Genomic DNA, 21,179 nt, shown 5'->3' on the forward strand with positions numbered 1-21,179 from the left:
TCCCAAGAATCTCCCAGTCATCCCAACTGTTTTTGGGACATCAAGTTGTTTCATAACGCAGCTGAAGCTTCCTTGGCATCAAAAGTTCTAGGGCCTTCGAGACCAGAAGTTCCACAGAATGGTTAACGCTGGTCTCAGGAACTAGGTTGGCTTGAAAATACCACCCACAGTCTCCCGTGGGGAAGTGCACAGGTGTTTTGCTATTTCTGGGGGAAAATGCAATTGGCCACAAGGTGGCGCTCCAGCACGCTCAGTCTAACTTCTCTACCTCCCATAGCCCAGTTTTTTGCAGCAGGGAATCCGTGGCAGAACAAATGTCCACCAACAACCCTAGTCTGGGTGAAACTGTGGTTTTACCCCAGAAGGAGTATGGTTGTAACAGACAGTGAGACACAACAAAACCCATTCTCTGCGCTAAAAATCTGCTGCAAAAGAATTCCTTATCTTACTGCGACATGCTAGCGATCAGTTAGCAAGATGACTCAGAGATATTTTCAGTCATCGTCCATGCTTCTCCCACAGAATCTTCTATTACAAACTCACTTAGAGCTCTTAACTTTTTAATTTCAAAAATTGCAAATTCTTATTATAGAAATAATTATGGGCCGGCGCAGCGGCTCACTAGGCTAATCCTCCACCTTGCGGCGCCGGCACACCAGGTTCTAGTTCCGGTCGGGGCACCGGATTCTGTCCCGGTTGCCCCTCTTCCGGGCCAGCTCTCTGCTGTGGCCCAGGAGTGCAGTGGACGATGGCCCAAGTGCTTGGGCCCTGCCACCCCATGGGAGACCAGGAGAGGCACCTGGCTCCTGCCATCGGTTCAGCGCGGTGCGCTGGCCGCGGCGGCCATTGGAGGGTGAACCAACGGCAAAGGAAGACCTTTCTCTCTGTCTCTCTCTCTCACTGTCCACTCTGCCTGTCAAAAAAAAAAAAAAAGAAAAGAAAGAAATAATTATGAAAATTGAAATTACACATAGCTCACTCTCATATAGGGATAGAGTGCCATGGTCTCCTTCTAGTCTTTTCCCAGTATAACTAGATATTTAATACATTTAAAATAACACTATGTGCTCCATTTTGTGTCTGACCTTTTCATTTAATGTTGTATTATGAGCATTTTCCTATTTGGTAAAAAAAAACAATAATTTGATTTTTTAAATGTAAGTTTAATTTTATTTTTTTGTCCTTAAAGTTTTATTGTATAATATTTGAAATAATACAGAAAAGAAAAACATTAATTTTAGTATCTGCATAATATTCTTAGAGTAGATGTACCACAAATAACCATTCTCCTATTGCTGGACATGGACATGTAGGCTCTTGTTTTTTTTTTTTTTAATTTTTTTTTTAAGATTTCTTTCTTTGAAAGACAGAGTTACAGGGAGAGGGAGAGACAGAAAGATCTTCCACCTGCTGGTTCACTCCCCAAATGACTGCAATGACCAGAGCTGGGCCAATCTGAAGCCAGGAGCCAGGAGCCTCTTCCATGTCTCCCACGAGTTGGACTCTCTCCAAGGACTTGGGCCATCCTTTACTGCTTTCCCAGGCCATAGCAGAGAGCTGGATCAGAAGTGGAGCAGCCAGGACTTGAACTGGCACCTATATGGGATGCTGGCACTGCAGGCCAGGGCTTTAATCCGCTGCACCACAGGGCCAGCCCCTGACTCTTGGATTTTTAAATGGCATATGACAACCATCATTTTTATATAATATTTGTGTCTGTAGCATTGATTTTTAAAAAAAAATCTGAGAGGGAGAGGAAGGGTGAGAGAGAGGGTGAAAGAGAGAGAGAATTCTTTTTTTTAATTTTTATTTATTTATTTATTTATTTGACAGGCAGAGTGGACAGTGAGAGAGAGAGACAGAGAGAAAGGTCTTCCTTTGCCGTTGGTTCACCCTTCAATGGCCACCGCGGCCGGCGCGCTGCAACCGGTGCACCGCCCCGATCCAATGGCAGGAGCCAGGTGCTTCTCCTGGTCTCCCATGGGGTGCAGGGCCCAAGCACTTGGGCCATCCTCCACTGCACTCCCTGGCCACAGCAGAGAGCTGGCCTGGAAGAGGGGCAACCGGGACAGAACCCGGCGCCCCGACCGGGACTAGAACCTGGTGTGCCGGCGCCGCAAGGCGGAGGATTAGCCTAGTGAGCTGCGGTGCCGGCCTAGAGAGAGAGAATTCTTATCTCCTGGGTCACTCCCCAAATGCCCACAACAGTTGGGGCTGGGCCAGGCCAGAGCCAGGAGCCAGGAACTCAATCGAGGTCTCCCATGTCAATGACAGGAGTCCAATGACATGAAACATCACAGCCACCTCCCTGTTAGGGTCCACACTAACAGGAAGCTGGAATCAGGAGCGAGAGCTGAGAACTGAATCCAGGTCCTGCTATGTGAGATGCAGGTGTCTTACCCACTGGGGCTAAACACCTCTTCCTTCTGTCAAGGTTTTGATTTTTTTTTTCTTAGACCACATTTTTGACGTCAGAATTTACTTCTAGGGGCTAAAAAGACTATATTGGGTCAGATAGAAGTGGGTTTTTGCTGACTCAGCGAGAGCATTAGTGATCTAGTTAGAGCCTGAAAGGATTCAAGGTGTAGATTCATGGGCAGTGACGAGGCAGCTCAGGGCCATGGGGTGTGCTCCCTGGCTGAGCTGGGATGAGTGGAGACTCAGTGCAGCTGTAATAAGAAGGGTGGCGAGGGTGGGGGCAGGTGTACCACCCGGAAGGGCAGCCGGCTCATACACTCCCCCAGAAGGCTCCTGGGGAAACCCCAGGAAGAAATGCATATGAAAGCACACGAAGCGTGGTGAAGCTCCACTGTATCTTACCCAAAACACCTGGGGCTGGAAACTGTTTTGCTTTCAGAATCTTGCAGTTTTCTCCTAAGTTAAGTTATAGCCTCCATATGGGATGTGCCATCACCAGCAGGGACTGGGGCGGGAGCTTGTCATCAAACACATCCATATCTGTTCAGAAAGGTAATTGACTGGTTTCACTAAATGAGATAATTGAAGGCCATAAGTAGCTTCCTGGGGCTCACCTTGGCCACCAAACGTGTCCAGAAAAGTCAGTTTGCAGCCACCCAGCTTCTGGGAAAAGGACTTTGGATTTTAGGGTTAGGCACACGGACTGATGACTTATAGCATCATTAAGGTGAATAATATCTTCTCAAAATTCTTTTGGATGTGGGCTGTAACATTTCCTGCTCTTTTGTTCTTCAAAGATCACGCCCGAAGCTTATGAGAAGCTGAGCTTCCCGGCGGCGAAGGAACTGGCCGATATGTGTCGTTTCTACCAAATGCAGCAGGATCGTGATGTCGCTCTCACCCACCGACTAAACCCCAGAGTCAGAAGCTTCAACCAGTTTATCTCTGACAACCTAGGAGCCTTCAAGGGCTTGTAGGGAATGAGGGGTTCAGATGGCCCCCCCCCCCCCAGCGCCTGGCCTGCCTTCTCTCTCCGTCTATTCTTTTTGCAGCACAATATCTGCATTGATGCACCAGCGATGCTAGAATGCCATCATCTGCAAGATCAAAGGATTCCCTGGAGCCCTGGCTTTGATAGGCAGCACTGCATTTTGTGACCCTGCACGGTGATTTGATTGGAATATCTTTTCAGCCAGTGCTAAGGGTGACATGAGAAGCCCCAAATGGATGTCATCTTTTGTAGCTCTCTCTCCCCAGTGACCAAGTCACCTCTGGGGCTCTGGGCTCTGGGAGGTGGCTCTGCTAACAGGAATGCCAGCTCACTCAGCTTTCTCCTGAGGGAGTCATCTCAAGCCCTAGGTAGCTCCATTTTCTCAAGTCCATTGCAAAATTCTCAGTGAATGCTGAATTCAATTTTTAAAAATAAACATCATTGTAAACCATTGTAGAGAATTTTCTGGGCACCCTGGTGTTCAATGAACAAGCACGAGCCTTGAAAACTCTTTTAATATTTAAAAAAAAAATTTTTTTTGACAGGCAGAGTGGAGAGTGAGAGAGAGAGAGACAGAGAGAAAGGTCTTCCTTTGCCGTTGGTTCACCCTCCAATGGCCGCCGCGGCCGGCGCACTGCGGCTGGTGCACTGCGCTGAACCGATGGCAGGAGCCAGGTACTTATCCTGGTCTCCCATGGGGTGTAGGACCCAAGCACCTGGGCCATCCTCCACTGCACTCCCTGGCCACAGCAGAGAGCTGGCCTGGAAGAGAGGCAACCGGGACAGAATCCAGCACCCCGACCGGGACTAGAACCTGGTGTGCCGGCGCCGCAAGGTGGAGGATTAGCCTAGTGAGCCGCGGCACCGGCCACGAGCCTTGAAAACTCTTAAGTTCACTTTTGCTCCAGAGATTGGAAGTTCGTTCTCTGAGTCATTCCGTCAATCATCTGTTGAATCGTCCTTCAATCATTTTGGTATCCATTCATCCGTCTGTTCCACAAACGGCTGCTGTTAGCACCAGCACTGGAATCGTCTCTTTGCCAAACATGCTGTGGTTCCTTCCCAGTTGGTGCTGGGCCAGGGAAGAGGAGCCATGCAACCATTTGGCTCCAAGGGAAGCCTGAATGATCTGCAGGGGGTAAAGGCCAGGAAGCTGGGGGCAAAACCTGGGAGGAGTGGGGAAGTGGGAAAGGAGACGTTGGAAGGGTTCCCGTGGGCCTCTGTGGTTCTCTGGCTTTGCATTCCCACACTGCGTTGTAATTGTCTGTCTCAGTAGCCTCCTTCCTGACAGTGAGCACCTCGCTCTTTATCCCCAGTGACTGGCACATAGAGACGATCAGTGGATGTGGATAGACTGAAGCAGCACATAAAATTGGTTGAGTACATAAGAGAAACCGGGGCCAGTGCTGTGGCGTAGTGGGTGATGTGACCGCAGTCTGTGATGCCGGCATCCCAAAGCTCCAGCTTGCTGCTGATGGCCCGGGAGGGGCAGCAGAGGATAGCCCCAGTGCTGGGGCCCTAACATCCACATGGGAGACCAGGATGAAGCTCCTGGCTCCTGGCTTCAGCCATGGCCATCTTGGGGAGTGAACCAAGCAGATGGAAAATCTCTCTCTTTCTGTCTCTTCCTCTCGCTCTATAATTCTGTCTTTCAAATAAATAAATGCTTTAAGAAGAAAAGACAAACCATCAGGTGCATAAGGTTGGGGAGGGTGCTAAGAACCAGCAGCTGATATTTTGAGGGTCACAGGTTGTCCCTGGGGAGAGGAGGGAAGCCCCACTTCCCCGAGGTGGCAACGTGTGTTGCTGGGAGCAACTGAGTGAGCAGAGGGATGGCAGAGCCTGGTGAAAGAGGGTCTGACTTGGGGAGGGGGGGGAAGGGGAGACACGGCTCCGTGATGCCAAACCCCAGCCTCTGCTGGCATCACGTTGAGTGAATGGTGCTGACGTTGTTGCAAACTGCTGGGGGCGGGGGGTTACAATGGAAGTGCATTTGAGGAACAGGTTCCTCTTCAGAGTACGAAGCCCTGTAGCCCTAAGCTGAGCGGCAGCTTCGGTGCCCAGCCCTGGGAAATGGGCCTGAGGAAATTTCTAAAAAGGGAAAAGAAAAAGAAAAAGAAAAACAAAACTCCGAGCTAAAAATAGGGGGCTTATTACTCATCTGGGTGGGCCCGGCAGGAAGGATGGCTGCTGTTCCCTTAAATAAACCTCCGGCTCCCCCAGATGGAGAGTGGCGACGGCCCCGTGGCATGGCGGGTCGGCTCTGCCGGCCGGCCGGCAGTTTGGTTCTGTCTGTTCTGGGACAAGCCTGGAGGAGCCATGGGCCAGCCCTGACCACCGTTCCTGGAAAGCAGCAATCTTTTCAGGACGTAGACCCAGCCGCTGCAGTATTTGGTCAGTCCAAAGGAGACCATGCATTTTAGGGACTTCAGTCTCACATAACCAAGAGGAGGAGAACTTCCAAAGTGTTTACAAGCGGTCGCTTCGTGATTCCCATATCCCGTACCAGACAGCAGGTTGGAGTCTCTGCTCTTCTCTTTCCTAACCAGCTCCCTGCTAATGCATCTTGAGAGGCAGCAGATGTGGCTCAAGTGCCTGGGTCCCCGCCACCCATGTGGGACACCTGGATGGAGTTCTGTGCTCCAAGCTTTGGCCTGGCCCAGCCCTGGTTTTTTGCAGGCATTTGGGGGGGAGTGAATCAGTGGATAGAAGCTCTCTGTTTAGTAAAGACATGTTAATATTTGTAGGCAGTGGACAATGGATTCCACCACTGCCCCGTCCCTCTCTCCTCCAATAGCCTCCTTCAGAAGTTGCTCAGGAGAGAGATTTGGGGACCAAGGGAGGCGCGGAAAGCAGACAAGGGGCTGTGCACCCCGGTGAACGTGCACACCCCTCAGTGGTCTGGGAACTGGTTAGAGGTGGATGACGGGAGTGGGGCTGATGGAACACAGGCGATTTCTGTTATTCTAGAAAATTCCCTGGAAATCTAGGGTACCAAACCCGCTCATCCTGGATGTGACTGCACCTGCCTGGCCGAGCTCTTGAGAGCTTAGCCAAGCCACTTCCAGCCTTTGGTTTCCTCAACCTTCCAAGAGGCTGGATGGAAGAGCAAGAGGCTGAGGGTGTGAGAAGCGCTGTGGCAGCACGCAGGCGGGAAAGAGCTGTAATTGTTATTGGCCACCTTCCTTCATAGGGCGCCCCCAGGTCCAAGCCGCCCGCCCCGCTGCTCCGTCCAGGCCTGGGGAACTGCAGGTTCGTCTCCGCCTCCCTGCCCCCGACACCCGCCAGGTGTCTCCTCCCTCCCCAGCTCCCTTATCCCGCCACTAGAGGGCAGGACGAGTCCAGCATGGCAAGGGATCGCCAACCTCATTCCAGGTGGATTTTTCCAGGAGCTTTTTCCGTCACAAAGGAGTCGCAGGGCGCACCTCGCAGCTCTTGGGCATCACCTGCAGGGTTATCGCATCAGACACGTGCTGGCATCACCTCTGGGCCTGGCTGTGGGATCAGGCGCCTTCCCCGTGCCTCTTTGGGATTAGGGGAAGGAAAGGAAGGACCAGGGTATTACCCCAGAGTCTGCATCCAGCACTGGTGCCAAACGCAGCAGAGCAAGGCCGCCCGGGACCAGGCTATGCCTTCTCCAGGGAGGGGCCCAAGCCCTGCGCCGCGAGCGCGCAGCACGCGGCCCCTCCCCACCAGTAGCCGAGCCCCTGTGCTTGCCTTAGCCACCGCCTGTCACCCGCTGTCCTCTCTCCCACCCTGGGTACGCTTGCAGCTCTGAGGTGCCATCAAGACTACACAAGTCACCCAGAGGAAGCTGGGAAATGGAAAAGCCTGGACCTCCCCATGGAAGCGAGCAGGACGGGCAGGAACGTGCAGTTGATAACATCTCGGTAAACGCCGTGTAGAATTGGTAGAATTTCTGAAGGGCTACCCAGCTGCGTGCTGCAAAGAGGGTTGGAAATGCATCCTTTACTTGGCGATGCTCCTTCTAAGAACAATAAGTAAACAAATACAAATGCAGATAAAAATTACATTTTGGGCCGGCGCCGCGGCTCACTAGGTTAATCCTCCGCCTTGCGGCGCCGGCACACCAGGTTCTAGAACCGGTCGGGGCGCCGGATTCTGTCCCAGTTGCCCCTCTTCCAGGCCAGCTCTCTGCTGTGGCCAGGGAGTGCAGTGGAGGATGGCCCAAGTGCTTGGGTCCTGCACCTGTATGGGAGACCAGGAGAAGCACCTGACTCCTGGCTTCGGATCAGTGCAGCGCACGGGCCGTGGCAGCCATTTGGGGGGTGAACCAACGGAAGGAAGACCTTTCTCTCTCTCTCTCACTGTCCACTCTGCCTGTCAAAAAAAAAAAAAAAAAAAAAAAAGAAATAAATAAAGAAAAGAATTACTGAAGTTTAAAAATCTCTTAAAAACTTAAATTCTTGAGAACTAGCATTTGTGAAGAATTTTTACTGAAAAGTCTATTGTTTTAAGTAGAAATACTGGATGTCAAATAGCATTATATTTAGCTGAGTCCCATGTAAACTTTTTAAATTTATTTTTTATTTTTGACAGTAATTCCTTTCATCTTGAACATTTTGCTTACTTCTTTTTTTATCCTCTTGAACATTGCTTCTGCATAAAAATCCTCAATATATATATATTTTTTAAATTTTTGACAGGCAGAGTGGACAGTGAGAGAGAGACAGAGAGAAAGTCTTCCTTTTGCCGTTGGTTCACCCTCTAATGGCCGCCACGGCCAGTGCATTGTGCTGATCCGAAGCCAGGAGCCAGGTGCTTCTCCTGGTCTCCCATGCGGGTGCAGGGCCCAAGGACTTAGGCCATCCTCCACTGCACTCCCTGGCCACAGCAGAGAGCTGGCCTGGAAGAGGGGCAACTGGGACAGAATCTGGAGCTCCGACCGGGACTAGAACCCGGTGTGCCGGCGCCGCAAGGCAGAGGATTAGCCTAGTGAGCCACGGCACCGGTGAGTCCCATGTAAACTACACCTGTACACAGTAAAATCTTGGGAGGAAAAATTACTAACATATTAGGCAGTAGTGAAATTTTGGTTGGTATGTATTTTCTTCTTTTAAGTTTCTCCTTTTACTTAGCTTTCCATAATAAAAATGCATTAATTTTATGTTGAACTTTTAAAAAAAAGATTATTAGTTTGAAAGTAGAGTTAGAGAGAGAGAGAGAGATTCCATCCAATGGTTCGCTATCTAAATGGTCACAACAGCCAGGACACAGCAAGAGGATGCCAGGAGCCTGGAACGCCATCAGGGTCTCCCATGTGGGTGCAAGGGCTCAAGAAGTTGGGCCATCTTCTGTTGCTTTCCCAGGTGCGTTAGCAGGGAGCTGGATCGGAAGTGGAGCAGCCAGGACTCAAACTATGTCTATTTGGGAAGCTGGTGTTGCAGGGTTTGACTTAACCCCTCATGCCACAATGCCAGGCCCTATGTTGAATTTTTATGAAAAGTGATTTAACAAATATTATAAATTGCTCTAATTCTTCCTTAGAGTCAGTATAATGATGGTTATTTATGAGTGTTTCCTCTGAACAAGTTACTATGCTAAGAGCTGTGCATACCATACATACTTCCAATAAATCTCTGCACCAGCACTCTAAGCAAGATTGTCTCCTCGTTTTACATATAAACACACTTCAGAGAGTTTAGGTGACCTGTTCAAAGTCACATAGTTATTCGGCAACAGAGCTGAGATTTAAATCTAAGTCCGGAAGCGGGCAGTTGGTGCAGTGGTTACGACACTAGTTTGGATGCCTCATCCCTTATCAGAGCGCCTGGGTTTGGTGCCTGCCTTTGGTGCTGACTCCAGCTTCCTGCAAATACAAGCCCTGGGAGGCAGCAGATGACGGCCCAAGTACCTGGGTCCCTGCCACTCAGGTGGGAGGCCCAGAAGGAGTTCTGGGCTCCTGGCTCTGGCCTGGCCCCGCCCTGGCTGTTGCCGGCATTTGGGGAGTGAAACAGTGGATGAAAGATCTCTTTCTGTCTGTCTGTGTCTCTCTGGCCTTCAAATCAGACTCAATAAAATTGATAATTTAATGTTAAACCAAAATATGTATGTCTCCTAATTCCATGAGCCTTTTAGAACCTTGATCAATGCAATTCTCAAGTTGTGAAAGGAGTTGGTCGTCGAATTCATTCAGAATCCAGTTGTTTGGAAGTTGGACACTTTCTTCCTTTTCTTTTTCTTTTTTAAAGATTTATTTATTTGAAGAAAGAGTTACAGAGAGGCAGAGAGAGAGAGAGAGAGATCTTCCATCCGCTGGTTCACTCCCCAGATGGCTGCAATGGCTGGAGCTGCACAGAACCGAACAAAGCCAGGAGCCAGGAGCTTCTTCTAGGTCTCCCATGTGGGTGCAGCGGCCCAGGGACTTAGACCATCTTCTACTGCTCTCCCAGGCCATAGCAGAAAGCTGGATCAGGGGCCGGCGCCGTGGCTCACATGGCTAATCTTCCGCCTGCAGCGCTGGCATCCCATATAGGCACCGGTTCTAGTCCCGGTTGCTCCTCTTCCAGTCCAGTTCTCTGCTGTGGCCCGGGAGGGTGGTGGAGGATGGCCCAAGTGCTTGGGCCCTGCACCCGCATGGGAGACCAGGAGGAAGCACCTGCCTCCTGGCTTCGGCTCGTGCAGTGCCAGCCATAGCGGCCATTTGGGAGAGAACCAACGGAAGGAAGACCTTTCTCTCTGTCTCTCTCTCTCACTGTCTGTAACTCTACATGTCTAATAAATAAAAGAAAGAAAGAAAGAAAGAAAGATCAAAAATGGAGCAGCCAGGTCTCAAACTGGCGCCCATATGGAATGCCAGTGCTTCAGGCCGGGGCGTTAACCCACTGTGCCACAGCACTGGCCCCACGATCCTTTAACTTCTAATGCAGGAGTCCCTTCAGGATTTCTTGTGGTCTGTATAAACAATGGAATATTATTCAGCCGTAACAAAGAACAGATCCTGTCATTTGCAGCAAGATGGATGGAACTGGAGGACTTCATGGTCAGTAAAATGAGCCATACTCAGAAAGACAAATACTGCATGTTCGCCCTTATTCAGAGCTCAGAATGGTGATCACAAAGGCTGGGAGGGACGGGGCCCAGAGGGACTTCAGATAATGGGGACCTACTAGAGTTGGATGGAAGGAATAGGTTGCTGGTGTTACACAGCATGTGGGTGACTACAGTGCACGATAACCAGGTATATATTTTATGAGCAAGTAAAAGAAAATAGCTTTAAGATACCGATCTTTAATGTATCCTGATTTTATCAGTACACATTACACACATGTATTAAAATGTCGCATTGTACCTCCTAAGTATGTACAATTATTGTTGATTTTTAAAAAAGTTTGAAAAAGAATCAAACCTCCAAAAGCTGGCAAAGCCACATCTGGCCATAGGGGGTGAAGCTGCAGCCCTCCCTATCAGCCCTGTCTCTCAGATGCTGGCACAAGGAACGGTGGCAATGAGGCTGGGCTGAAGTCAGCTCAGGCAGGAGTGTGTCCCAAATGCGTGTGTATGCATAGAAGGAGGAAGCAGAACCGAGGTGTGCCTAAGGGTGCAGGCAGCGCCTCCGGGCCCAGATGGCTGCTGGGGGAGTGGGGGCAGGACAGGGGTCATGAGGTTGAGTGTGGAACCCTGTATGGAAATTTAGGGAGCCCAGGAGGCTGTGGGGTATCAGAGCCCAAAGGGCAAATAAAGGGAGTAGGTAGGGTGAACACAGTAGGGAGCCAGCCAACAGGAGGCTGTGTGACCACCTCCCTGAAAAGGCATTAAAAATAAATCATTTAAAAAATATTTATTCATTTTATTTGAAAAGCAGGGTAACCTGGTTGAGGGAGAGATCTTCTATCTGCTGGTTCACTCCCCAAACGGCCCCAACAGCCAGGGCTGGGCCAGGCCAAAGCCAGGATCCTGGAACTCCATCCAGGTCTCTCACATGGGTGGCAGGGGCCCTAGCATTTGGGCCATCCTCTGCTACCTTTGCAGGTGCATTAGCAGGGAGCTGGATTGGAAGCAGAGCAGGGTGACTGGCACTCTCATATGGGACGCAGGCATTGCAGACAATGGCTTAACCCACTGTGCCATAAACTGGCCCCTAAGAAGTAATCTTGGTAGGGACACAGAGATTGCCAATGGGAGCTTGTCTCAGTGAAACCTGAAATGGTGCTTTTCTGACCTCCGGGTTTGACATCTTCAGGTTTTATGGCAGGGCGGGGAGTTGGTGAAGCTGTAGGTGTTGTGGGTGGATGGCAGGGTCCCCCATGGGGCAATGGCCACAGGGTCGAGGAGCTTGGCCGGCCCAGGCTCTAATTTGTGTGTCACTGACGGTGAAGCATTCCCTCGTTGTTTCTAGTAAATGTTGGGCTATGCAGGAAGGGAAAGAAGGAAGGAATAAACACCTGGTGCAAACTGTGCTTTTTTTTTTTTTTTTTTTAAGATGTATTTATTTACTTGAAAGGCAGATTTACAGAGATGCAGAGGCAGAGAGAGAGAGAGGTCTTCCATCTGATGATTCACTTCCCAGATGGCTGCAATGGCCGAAGCTGTGCTGTTCTGAAGCCAGGAGCTAGGAGCTTCTTCCGGGTCTCCCATGTGGGTTCAGGGGTCCAAGCACATGGGCCATCTTCTACTGCTTTCCCAAGTGCATTCGCAGGGAGCTGGGTCAGAAGTGGAGCAGCCAAGACTTGAACTGGCACCCAAATGAGATGTGGGTGTTGTAGGCGGTAGATTTACCCACTACGCCACAGTGCCAGTCACTGCTTTGATCTTTATGTGAGCCAGAAACAAATTTCCACAGTGTCAGAGGCAATTTACATTGTGTGCGTGTGCATGTGTGTGTTTAGCAGCTAGCATTGTCTTCATCCATAAGGATTTTATACCCATTTTGCACAGAAGCAAACCGAGGGGCTGGCACTGTGCCTCCTGGCTTTAGATCAGCCCAGCTCCAGCCGCTGAGGCCACTGGGGAGTGAACCAGCAGATGTAAGATTTTCTTCTCTCTCTCTCTGCCTCTTCCCGTCACATAAAATAAATAAAATCTTTAAAAAGAAGCAAAGTGAGGCTCACAGAGGTCGACTCCTTTGCTCAAGTTCACACAGCTGTAGAGTAATGAGTTTGAATCCAGGCCTATCCAGCTCCCAAGCCCAAGCTCTTTTTGTAACAACACTCTGCTTCCAAAACAACCAGTGCATTCTACAGTGTGCTTCTCATCCTAGTGTGACCACCCTGCCCCCAACCCCATGGGAGCCCTGGAACCTTAGCAAGTGGTACAAAAGAGTTGGAATAAGGGGCCTGAATCATCAAGATCTCACCCTAGCATTAAATTGCTCAGGACAAATCCACAGGTGGCCCCCACGTCCTTCTCCTGAGAGCCAGGTGGGGCTGGTGCAGAGGAGAATGGGCTGCGGCCCCCAGCCGGCCACCAGGAGCAAGTTTGTGAGTCCCCGTGGCTCTCTGGCTGGGCCTCTTGTTCGTTAACATCTGTGTCCCTCCAATTTGGGCTTTGGCTTGAACTCTGTGAACTGCTCAAAGAGGCTCTTGCTACCTCTTTGTTCAAACAGACAATGGCTGCAGTAACAAAGAGGGAAATCAGATGCAGGTGAAAGTTTATTTTTAACATTTCCGAGGCCAAATGGGGATTTAACATGAAAACCAGAGCTGTCCCTGCTGCCCGCTCTTTCCAAAAGTGGCCTGGGTGCCCCTGGCTGGCCAGGACTCCAACACACTTGGATCCTTTCTAAGCAAGTACGCCACTGGATGAGGTAGACATCCTTTTGGGATCTTTTTTGTTTTGTTTTGTTTTGTTTTTTGGCAAGAAGTGGATCTTTTGTTCGGAAATGAGGTTCAACTTGGGTCCATAGGATGTGATCATGGTAGGAAGCCAGGCCATTCTGGCTACCCCAAGGAGGGAAGCGTTCTTTACATTTTAGTACGTCACCCTGAAGCCTGAACAAGCATGTAGTAAAGCAAAGATTCCTTGAAGCATTAGAGTGAAAGCTCTTAGGGCTTCCATACTTGCTCCTCTCCTGGGATCCCCTACTCTGGAATCTTCCGGAGAGCAAAGACCTGGGCGAGTTGTTCAAGAAACTTCCAGGATGTCACGGAGCCACTCTCCACGGAGCACCCGCATCCTGTGAAGTCCTTAGCTGCTGTATCTCAGCACCACGACCCTCTCCTATGCTGAGAGTGCCCCAGAAAGGTACAGAATCAGCCGTTGAGTTGCAGAGCAGAGCTAAGATGACTCAACTCCACAGGTGATTTTCTCTGCATTGTGCCATAGCGACAGTGAAGGTATGGTTCCCGCCTTGATTTGCCACCTACTGGGGGGAGCCAGACATGGGTCCATGCTGTCCCAGGTCTCCTGAGGACTCCAGCAGCTCTGTTTGCTACAGAAGTCCAGAAATGAGAAGTTACAGGCTCACAATGGCCTGCTTGTAACAAAGCGTTTCAGGAAAGCCAACTAAAACCCAATGGGAGAGCTTGCTCTTCTTTGGCTTTCCGACGTGACAAGGCTTTCCGTTCTGTTTCAGGCCTTCTGTGGACAGATCTTGGGAAAACATGGTTGAGGAAGAGGAGAGTCACTGCAAGGGCCAAGAGCTGCCTTTTCATCTTTGAAGACACTTGGTGAGTTGTTGCTGTGGATTCATTCTGAGAGGAGGAGTGTGGTGGGGGCAAGAGGCGCAGAGTCACCACACAGACCCCGGGAGTCGGGTGAAAGCAGGCCAGAGGCAAGCAGCCTGCAGACTCATTTATTTCAGTTGGTACAGCAGCTTATATAGCCAAGGCAGCCAATCCGGTCAAGGGGCGGTTTATGCTCTAACTAATCACAGTCTGTTGCCAAGCAGTTTCCAAAGCCATCCAATCACAGCCTGTTGCCAGGCAGGCTCTGTTGACAGTGGCCATCCTTTTTTTTTTTTTTTTTTTTTGATAGGCAGAGTTAGACAATGAGAGGGAGAGACCGAGAGAAAGGTCTTCCTTCCGTTGGTTCACCCCCCCAAATGGCCGCTACTGCTTGTGCACTGTGCTGAGCCGAAGCCAGGAGGCAGGTGCTTCTTCCTGGTCTCCCATGCGGTGCAGGGCCCAAGCACTTGGGCCATCCTCCACTGCCCTCCCGGGCCACAGCAGAGAGCTGGCCTGGAAGAGGAGCAACCAGGACAGAATCTGGCTCCCCGACCGGGACTAGAACCTGGTGTGCCGGTGCCGCAAGGCGGAGGATTAGCCTAGTGAGCCACAGCGCCGGCCGAGAGAGGTCTTCTATCCACTGGTTCACTCCCCAGTTGGCCACAATGGCTGGAGCTGCGCTGATCCAAAGCCAGGAGCCAGGAGATTCCTCTAGGGCTTCCCATGTGGGTGCAGGGCCCCAAGGACTTGGGCCATCTTCTACTGCTTTCCCAGGCCATAGCAGAGAGCTGTATTGGAAGTGGAGCAGCTGGGACTTAAACCGGTGCCCATATGGGATGCTGGCACTGCAGGCAGCGGCTTTACCTGCTATGCCACAGCACCAGCCCCTCTTTCTTTTCCTTTACGATGGGGCCACTGCCAGAGCCTGGATCCAAGGCCTAGAGTCCATACGGGCTCTTCTTCCCCGTGCACTCCCAGAGTCCGCCCTTCACAAGGTGCTGTTTGTCCTTTCTTTCCAAGCTTTCCCTACTTTTCTTCATTCCCTCCGCCTCCAGCCCAGCCCAGAGTCTTGCATCTGCCCCTCGGCTGCTCTCCCTGTAAGTTTTTCCCTCTTCAGCTCTCATTCCCCTCCATTCATGTACTCACTCCTCTCTCAGCAGACTGTGCCCTGAGCGCCCACTTCAATGCTAGGCCCTGCTCTAGAAAGCAGACGCGGCCACAGGCAGGGTCCAGCCGGACAGGCAGGCTCACCGACAGCCACGGCATCCTGGGCTGAGGAAGCCCTCAGGTCGGGCTCTACTCTGGACTCGGGGAGCTGTCAGCAGCGGCGGCCTACAGACGCTTACCAGATTCATCGTCCTAAAAATAATGCTTTTATCCAGTTCCAGCTGAAATTGACTTCCTATTGGTTTTGCCCCTTTGGGTCAAGTTTTTGCAACCTGAGACTCCAAGTCTTCTCTCCTGGGCCCAGCCTCACTCCCAGGACTGCCCAGTGGTAGAAGTCATAAAAAACCATGATTGCAATGATAACAGAGCCTCATCAGGGTGACACATGCCTGGACCCTCTTTTTGTTGTTGTTGTTGTTGTTGTTGTTGGTTTTTTTGGGTGCAGAAGACTTTATTGATGGTTTCATGACAAGGTAGGGCTCCCTAAGCCCCTCCCCTCCTCCAGGGCGTCTGGGATGGAAACTGTGAAGAGGGGCAGATTCTCAGCGTGGTGGGGACTGAGTGAGGGCAGGGACTCCCCAGCGGCTGAGGGCCTCTCGTCCTCCTCTGGTGCTCTCGCTGGGGCCGGTGGTTTGAGGGCTCTTACTCCTTGGAGGCCATGTGGACCATGAGGTCCACCACCCTGTTGCTGTAGCCAAATTCGTTGTCGTACCAGGAAATGAGCTTCACAAAGTGGTCATTGAGGGCAATGCCAGCCCCAGCATCGAAGGTGGAGGAGTGGGTGTCACTGTTGAAGTCGCAGGAGACGACCTGGTCCTCGGTGTAGCCCAGGATGCCCTTCAGGGGGCCCTTGGACGCCTGTTTCACCACCTTCTTGATGTCGTCATACTTAGCAGCTTTCTCCAGGCGGCAGGTCAGGTCCACGACAGACACGTTGGGGGTGGGCACATGGAAGGCCATGCCAGTGAGTTTCCCGTTCAGCTCGGGGATGACCTTGCCCACGGCCTTGGCAGCGCCAGTGGAGGCAAGGATGATGTTCTGGGCGGCCCCGCGGCCGTCACGCCATAGCTTCCCAGAGGGCCCGTCCACGGTCTTCTGGGTGGCGGTGATGGCGTGCACCGTGGTCATGAGCCCCTCCACAATGCCGAAGTGGTCGTGGATGACCTTGGCCAGGGGGGCTAAGCAGTTGGTGGTGCAGGATGCGTTGCTGACAATCTTGAGAGAGTTGTCATACTTCTCGTGGTTCACGCCCATCACAAACATGGGGGCATCGGCGGAGGGGGCAGAGATGATGACCCTTTTGGCTCCGCCCTTCAAATGAGCCCCGGCCTTCTCCATGGTGGTGAAGACGCCAGTGGATTCCACCACGTACTGGGCGCCAGCATCACCCCACTTGACGTTGGCGGGATCTCGCTCCTGGAAGATGGTGATGGCCTTCCCGTTGATGACCAGCTTCCCGTTCTCAGCCTTGACCGTGCCATGGAACTTGCCGTGGGTGGAATCATACTGGAACATGTAGACCATGTAGTGGAGGTCAATGAATGGATCATTGATGGCGACAACATCCACTTTGCCAGAGTTAAAAGCAGCCCTGGTGACCAGGCGCCCAATGCGGCCAAATCCGTTCACTCCGACCTTCACCATCGTGTCTTGGGGACGCGCTTGCACTGCACGAGAAGAAGCGGCTGCCTGTCGAACGGGGCGGAGCAGAGAGCCTGGACCCTCTTCTGAGTGTGTTCCTGTGTCATCTCTTCACAGCACTGTTTCCCACTACAGAGGAGGAGACAGAGGCAGGCGTCAGCTGGATGGTGGAATTGGGTTCTAATCTGGGCGGTGCGGCACCAGGTCTGGCTTGTGTGACCCGGACACAGTTTCGTGTTGCTGTAACTGGTCATGTGGATTTTGGACTCCACCATGCACCCTACATCTTCCTGAGGGCCTAGTCCTTGGTCCTCTCCCCTGGGAGTACCCTCATCTTTCTAATGAGGCCCTATATTTTTGACAGAGTCTCCCTCTGTGGAAAAGGAACTGGGTTTGCACTCAGTTCTGTGTTCATCTTAGTCTCCAACTGTCAAACCCCTTCTTCTTCTTCTTTTTTAAAAATATTTATTTTATTTATCTGAAAGACAGAGTTACAGAGAGAGGTAGAGTCAGAGAGAGAGGTCTTCCATCCGTTGGTTCACTTCCCAGATGGCTGCAACAGCCAGAGCTGCACCAATCTGAAGCCAGGAGCCAGGAGCTTCTTCTGGGTCTCCCACGTGGGTATAGGGCCCCAAGCACTTGGGCCATCTTCTACTGCTTTCCCAGACCATAGCAGAGTGTTGAATTGGAAGAGGAGCAGCTGACACTAGAACCGGCACCCATATAGGATTCCGGGCTTCAGGCCAGGGCATTAACCCGCTGTGCCACAGCACCGACGATGACGACTCCTCCTCCTCCTCTTCTTCTTCTTCTTATTTTATTTATTTATTTGACAGGTAGAGTTACAGATAGTGAGAGAGAGACAGAGAAAGGTCTTCCTTCCGTTGGTTCACTCCCAAATGGCCGCAACGGCCAGAGCTATGCTGATCCGAAGCCAGGAGCCAGGTGCCTCTTCCTGGTCTCCCATGTGGTGCAGAGGCCCAAGCACTTGGGCCATCTTTGACTGCCTTCCCGGGCCACAGCAGAGAGCTGGATGGGGAGAGGAGCAGCTGGGACTAGAAGCGGCGCCCATACAGGATGCGGGCGCTGGAGGCAGATTAACCTACTGTGCCACAGCGCCAGCCCCCAAACCCCTTCTTCTTCTGAGAGAGAGGGAAAAGGAGAGAGAGAGACTGATCTTCCATCTGCTGACTCACTCCCCAAATGCCTGCAACAGCCAGAGTTGGGCCAGGCTGAAGCCAGGAGCCAGGAACTCTATTTGGGTCTCCCAGGTTGGGGCAGAAACCAAGCAGCTGAGCCATCGCTGCTGCCTCCCAAGATGTGCATTAGCAGGAACTGGACAGGAAGTGGAGGCGGGGCTTGAACCCTGCCACTCCAACATGGGAGGCAGCTGTCCCAAGCTGCAGCTTTACAATGTCTGTGCCACGGTGCCCGTCTACCCCCACTGTAAAAAAAAAAAAAACAAAACAAAAAAAAAACTTTCATGTATTTGAGAGAGAGAGAGAGAGAGAGAGAGAGTCCTTTAATAAATGAATGACACCTGTCTTCTGGGAGCTTCTGATTTAAGTTGGCAAGGACACTGCCATGTTTGTTTAGCAAACAAAAACCCTTGGCGCGTTCCTTTGTCCGTGTTCTTCATGGGCACGTCCACGGGCAGCCCCGGGCCGGTTCCGAAGCAGCATCACGTGCGCAGCACGGCGGCGCTCTGTGACCTGCCGAGTGCTGGTTCAGCTGAAATGACTTGTGTCTGGCACAGACCCCTTTTGATGTTGGCAGCGCTCTGGGGAGTGAAAAAGCTGGGTGAGTGTGAGGGCTGGGATGAGAAGCTGGGACTCAGCAGATCCCACTGTTAACACTTCTGCTCTTTGCTAACTTTATGAAGTTCGAGAAATGCTTTCTGGGGAGCGACACCAGTTTATTTGCCAAAAGCGGAGATGGGCCAAGGCAGCCGGAGTCAGCATTTGGAATCTCCTTGCCTTGGAATTTAACAGCCAAGGAGGAAAGGCTACGCTGGGGAGCTGGGGGCCGGGGGGCCGTGTGGGGAGCACGTAAAGAGGATTTGGAAGGCTTCAGGGTGCTGAGCGGCTGGGCCTCCTGTGCTTGCTCCCTCCCCCCACTCCACACCACCTCTCCCCCTCTGCCTGCCCTGGTCTCTCAAGCCGTCCCTCCCTCTGCTTCCCCCTCACCGCCCTGTCCTGACCCTGCTCCCCACAAGCCTCGGGGACACTTCCTGAGCGGCCCCCTTGCCTCTCTCGTCAGACCTAAAAAAGGCTGTCGGTTTTTTTACCCCTGTGCTTACAAATGTTCAAGGCTCCCCAGCGGTGGTCACACAGAGGCCTTCGCTCTTAACCTAGCACTGAAGGCCCCCATAGCAGGCCCCAAGCCGTCTGCGTCCTCCTCCTCACCAGCCAATGAGATCTGCACTGCCCCCATGCACTCAGGCTGGTCCCTCTGCTTGCCCCTGGCTCCCATCTTGTCCTGCTTGTAGCTTCCTCCTCACCCGTAAGGACCCAGGTCAAATGTTGCTCCTGCTATGAAAGTCTTTTTTTTTTTTTTAATTACTTAAATATTTTTATTGAAAGGCAGAGAGAGAGAGAGAGAGAGAGAGAGATTGGTTAATTTCCCATCTGCTGGTTCACTTCCCAAATGCTCTCAACAGCCTGACCTGGGCCAGGCTGAAGCCAGGAACCCAGAACTCAGTCTGGGTCTCCCACATGAGAGGCAGGGACCCAAGTACTTGAGCCATCACCTGCTGCCTCCCAGGGTGCACATTAGCAGGAAACTGGTTGGAAGTGGGGCTGGGGCTCAAACCTAGGCACTCTGATATGGGATGCAGCATCTTGCCCACTGTAGCAAGCACCTGCCCCCGTGAAAACCTTTCTTAACGCCTCCAGGTGAAGTTGATGCCCCGAGGTAACCATGGGGACAGGTCTATACCGCATGTACAATCCTGTGCCTCCCCTCCACATCAAGGGCCTGGCCGAGTGCTTGTGGCTGGGTTTGAACTTTCAGGAGTTATGGCGCCATCTCTAGTTGAGCTGGAGCAATGGGCTAAGCTTTGGGGTGTGTCAGGCTCACTAATTCTGCCTTCCTCCATCTTCAGAAAATACACGCAGGGTAACAGATTGCTCCCTGCAAATGTGTCTGTCTCTGAGAAGTTGTCCTAATGGGCAGGCACCTCACCCACCTAGGCTCCCAATAGTTATCCCCCATGGTGTGACAGACCCTGTATTGGACTCTGGAGACGTACACATGACCCTGACTTTGTCCCTGCTGATGAGCTCCTTATAGCGTAGTGTGGGTGAGACACATACAAGGTGCAAGCTTGAGGGTTTCTGAGCCAAGCGTGGGAGCATCGGGATAGGCTTCTTGGAAGAGGTGACAACTGAGATCAGCATTAATAGATATACAGGGTTAGACAAGCAAAAGGCAGCAGGTAAAGCCAACACAGACTGAAGCTGCCATGAGCATTCGGAACTGAAGGGTTGCTGTTCAGTTCAGCTGTGGGGAAGAAGCAGCAACGAAGACAGAGATATTGAGAGAGGAGATGACTGCATCTGAGCTGGGCTTTGGAAAATGAGGGATTTGGGCAGCTACAGACAGGAATGGGATGCAGGGCTGAGGACCAGTGGGAGCAAAGGGCTGGAGGAGTGATGCGGCCATAAGAGCTGTAAGTGAGCCACTCCAGGTAGGTTATCACTGGAGCATCGGTTCAGCGATAGGTTGTGGTGAGAGATGGGGTTGGGGAGACGCAGGGGTGCAGGTCATGGAGGATCTAAGGGTCTCCAGGGATTGACCTGGAAAGACAAGGCACAAGACTTGGCTTTTGGCCAGATTCTGCTGAACTCTTGCTATCAGTGGGGTCCGCAGAACTGGGGTCAGCTCTAATATTAGCTCGCGAAGCTACAGCAGGCTCACCACTTCTTTCATCTTTCCGTGCCCACGCTGGTACGATCCATGTGTCAGGAATTAAAGCAAACCAGGGCCCCACTAGCTGAGGCTCTGTCTAGGGACAAAGCATGCATCTCTCTCTCTCCTCTCTCTTTCTCTCTCTCTCTCTCTCTGGAAAATAATTGGCTACACATCCCGGGCCTGAATGAACAGCCCGGACATGCTTTTCCAGGCAAGTGTGTTCTTTGAAAGTGCAATTCTCTGTGTCGAGCATTTCTGGTGGGACAGGGGTACATTGGGACCCGAGTGGCCCCTAGCCTCTGACACACAGACCGAGGAGTCTTGGGCCAGGGCCTAAAGGAGAAGGCTGTGAGGTTGTGCATCAGCTTCCAAGTGAGCTCAGGCTGTCCCAGAAATTCTCTCTACTTTCAGCCTCTGTCAGGAAC

At 51.8% G+C, this 21,179-nt stretch overlaps 1 protein-coding gene and 1 pseudogene across 1 annotated transcript in view; one reads left to right on the forward strand and one right to left on the reverse strand.

Annotated features, from left to right (window-relative positions):
* The window catches only part of LOC100353287 (nmrA-like family domain-containing protein 1), a 72,554-nt gene extending 68,695 nt beyond the window's left edge, over positions 1 to 3,859 (forward strand). Inside the window, exon 6 of the mRNA XM_051818435.2 lies at positions 3,216 to 3,859. Within this exon, the coding sequence (XP_051674395.2) occupies positions 3,216 to 3,395 (180 nt within the window). The 3' untranslated portion in view covers positions 3,396 to 3,859. The remainder of the gene's footprint in view (positions 1 to 3,215) is intronic.
* Positions 3,860 to 15,600: 11,741 nt separating this feature from the next.
* On the reverse strand, positions 15,601 to 16,914 carry LOC100349551 (glyceraldehyde-3-phosphate dehydrogenase pseudogene; annotated as a pseudogene).
* Positions 16,915 to 21,179: the final 4,265 nt, after the last annotated feature.

Source organism: Oryctolagus cuniculus, chromosome 4 (assembly GCF_964237555.1).
Source record: "Oryctolagus cuniculus chromosome 4, mOryCun1.1, whole genome shotgun sequence".
Taxonomy (NCBI): Eukaryota; Metazoa; Chordata; class Mammalia; order Lagomorpha; family Leporidae; genus Oryctolagus; species Oryctolagus cuniculus.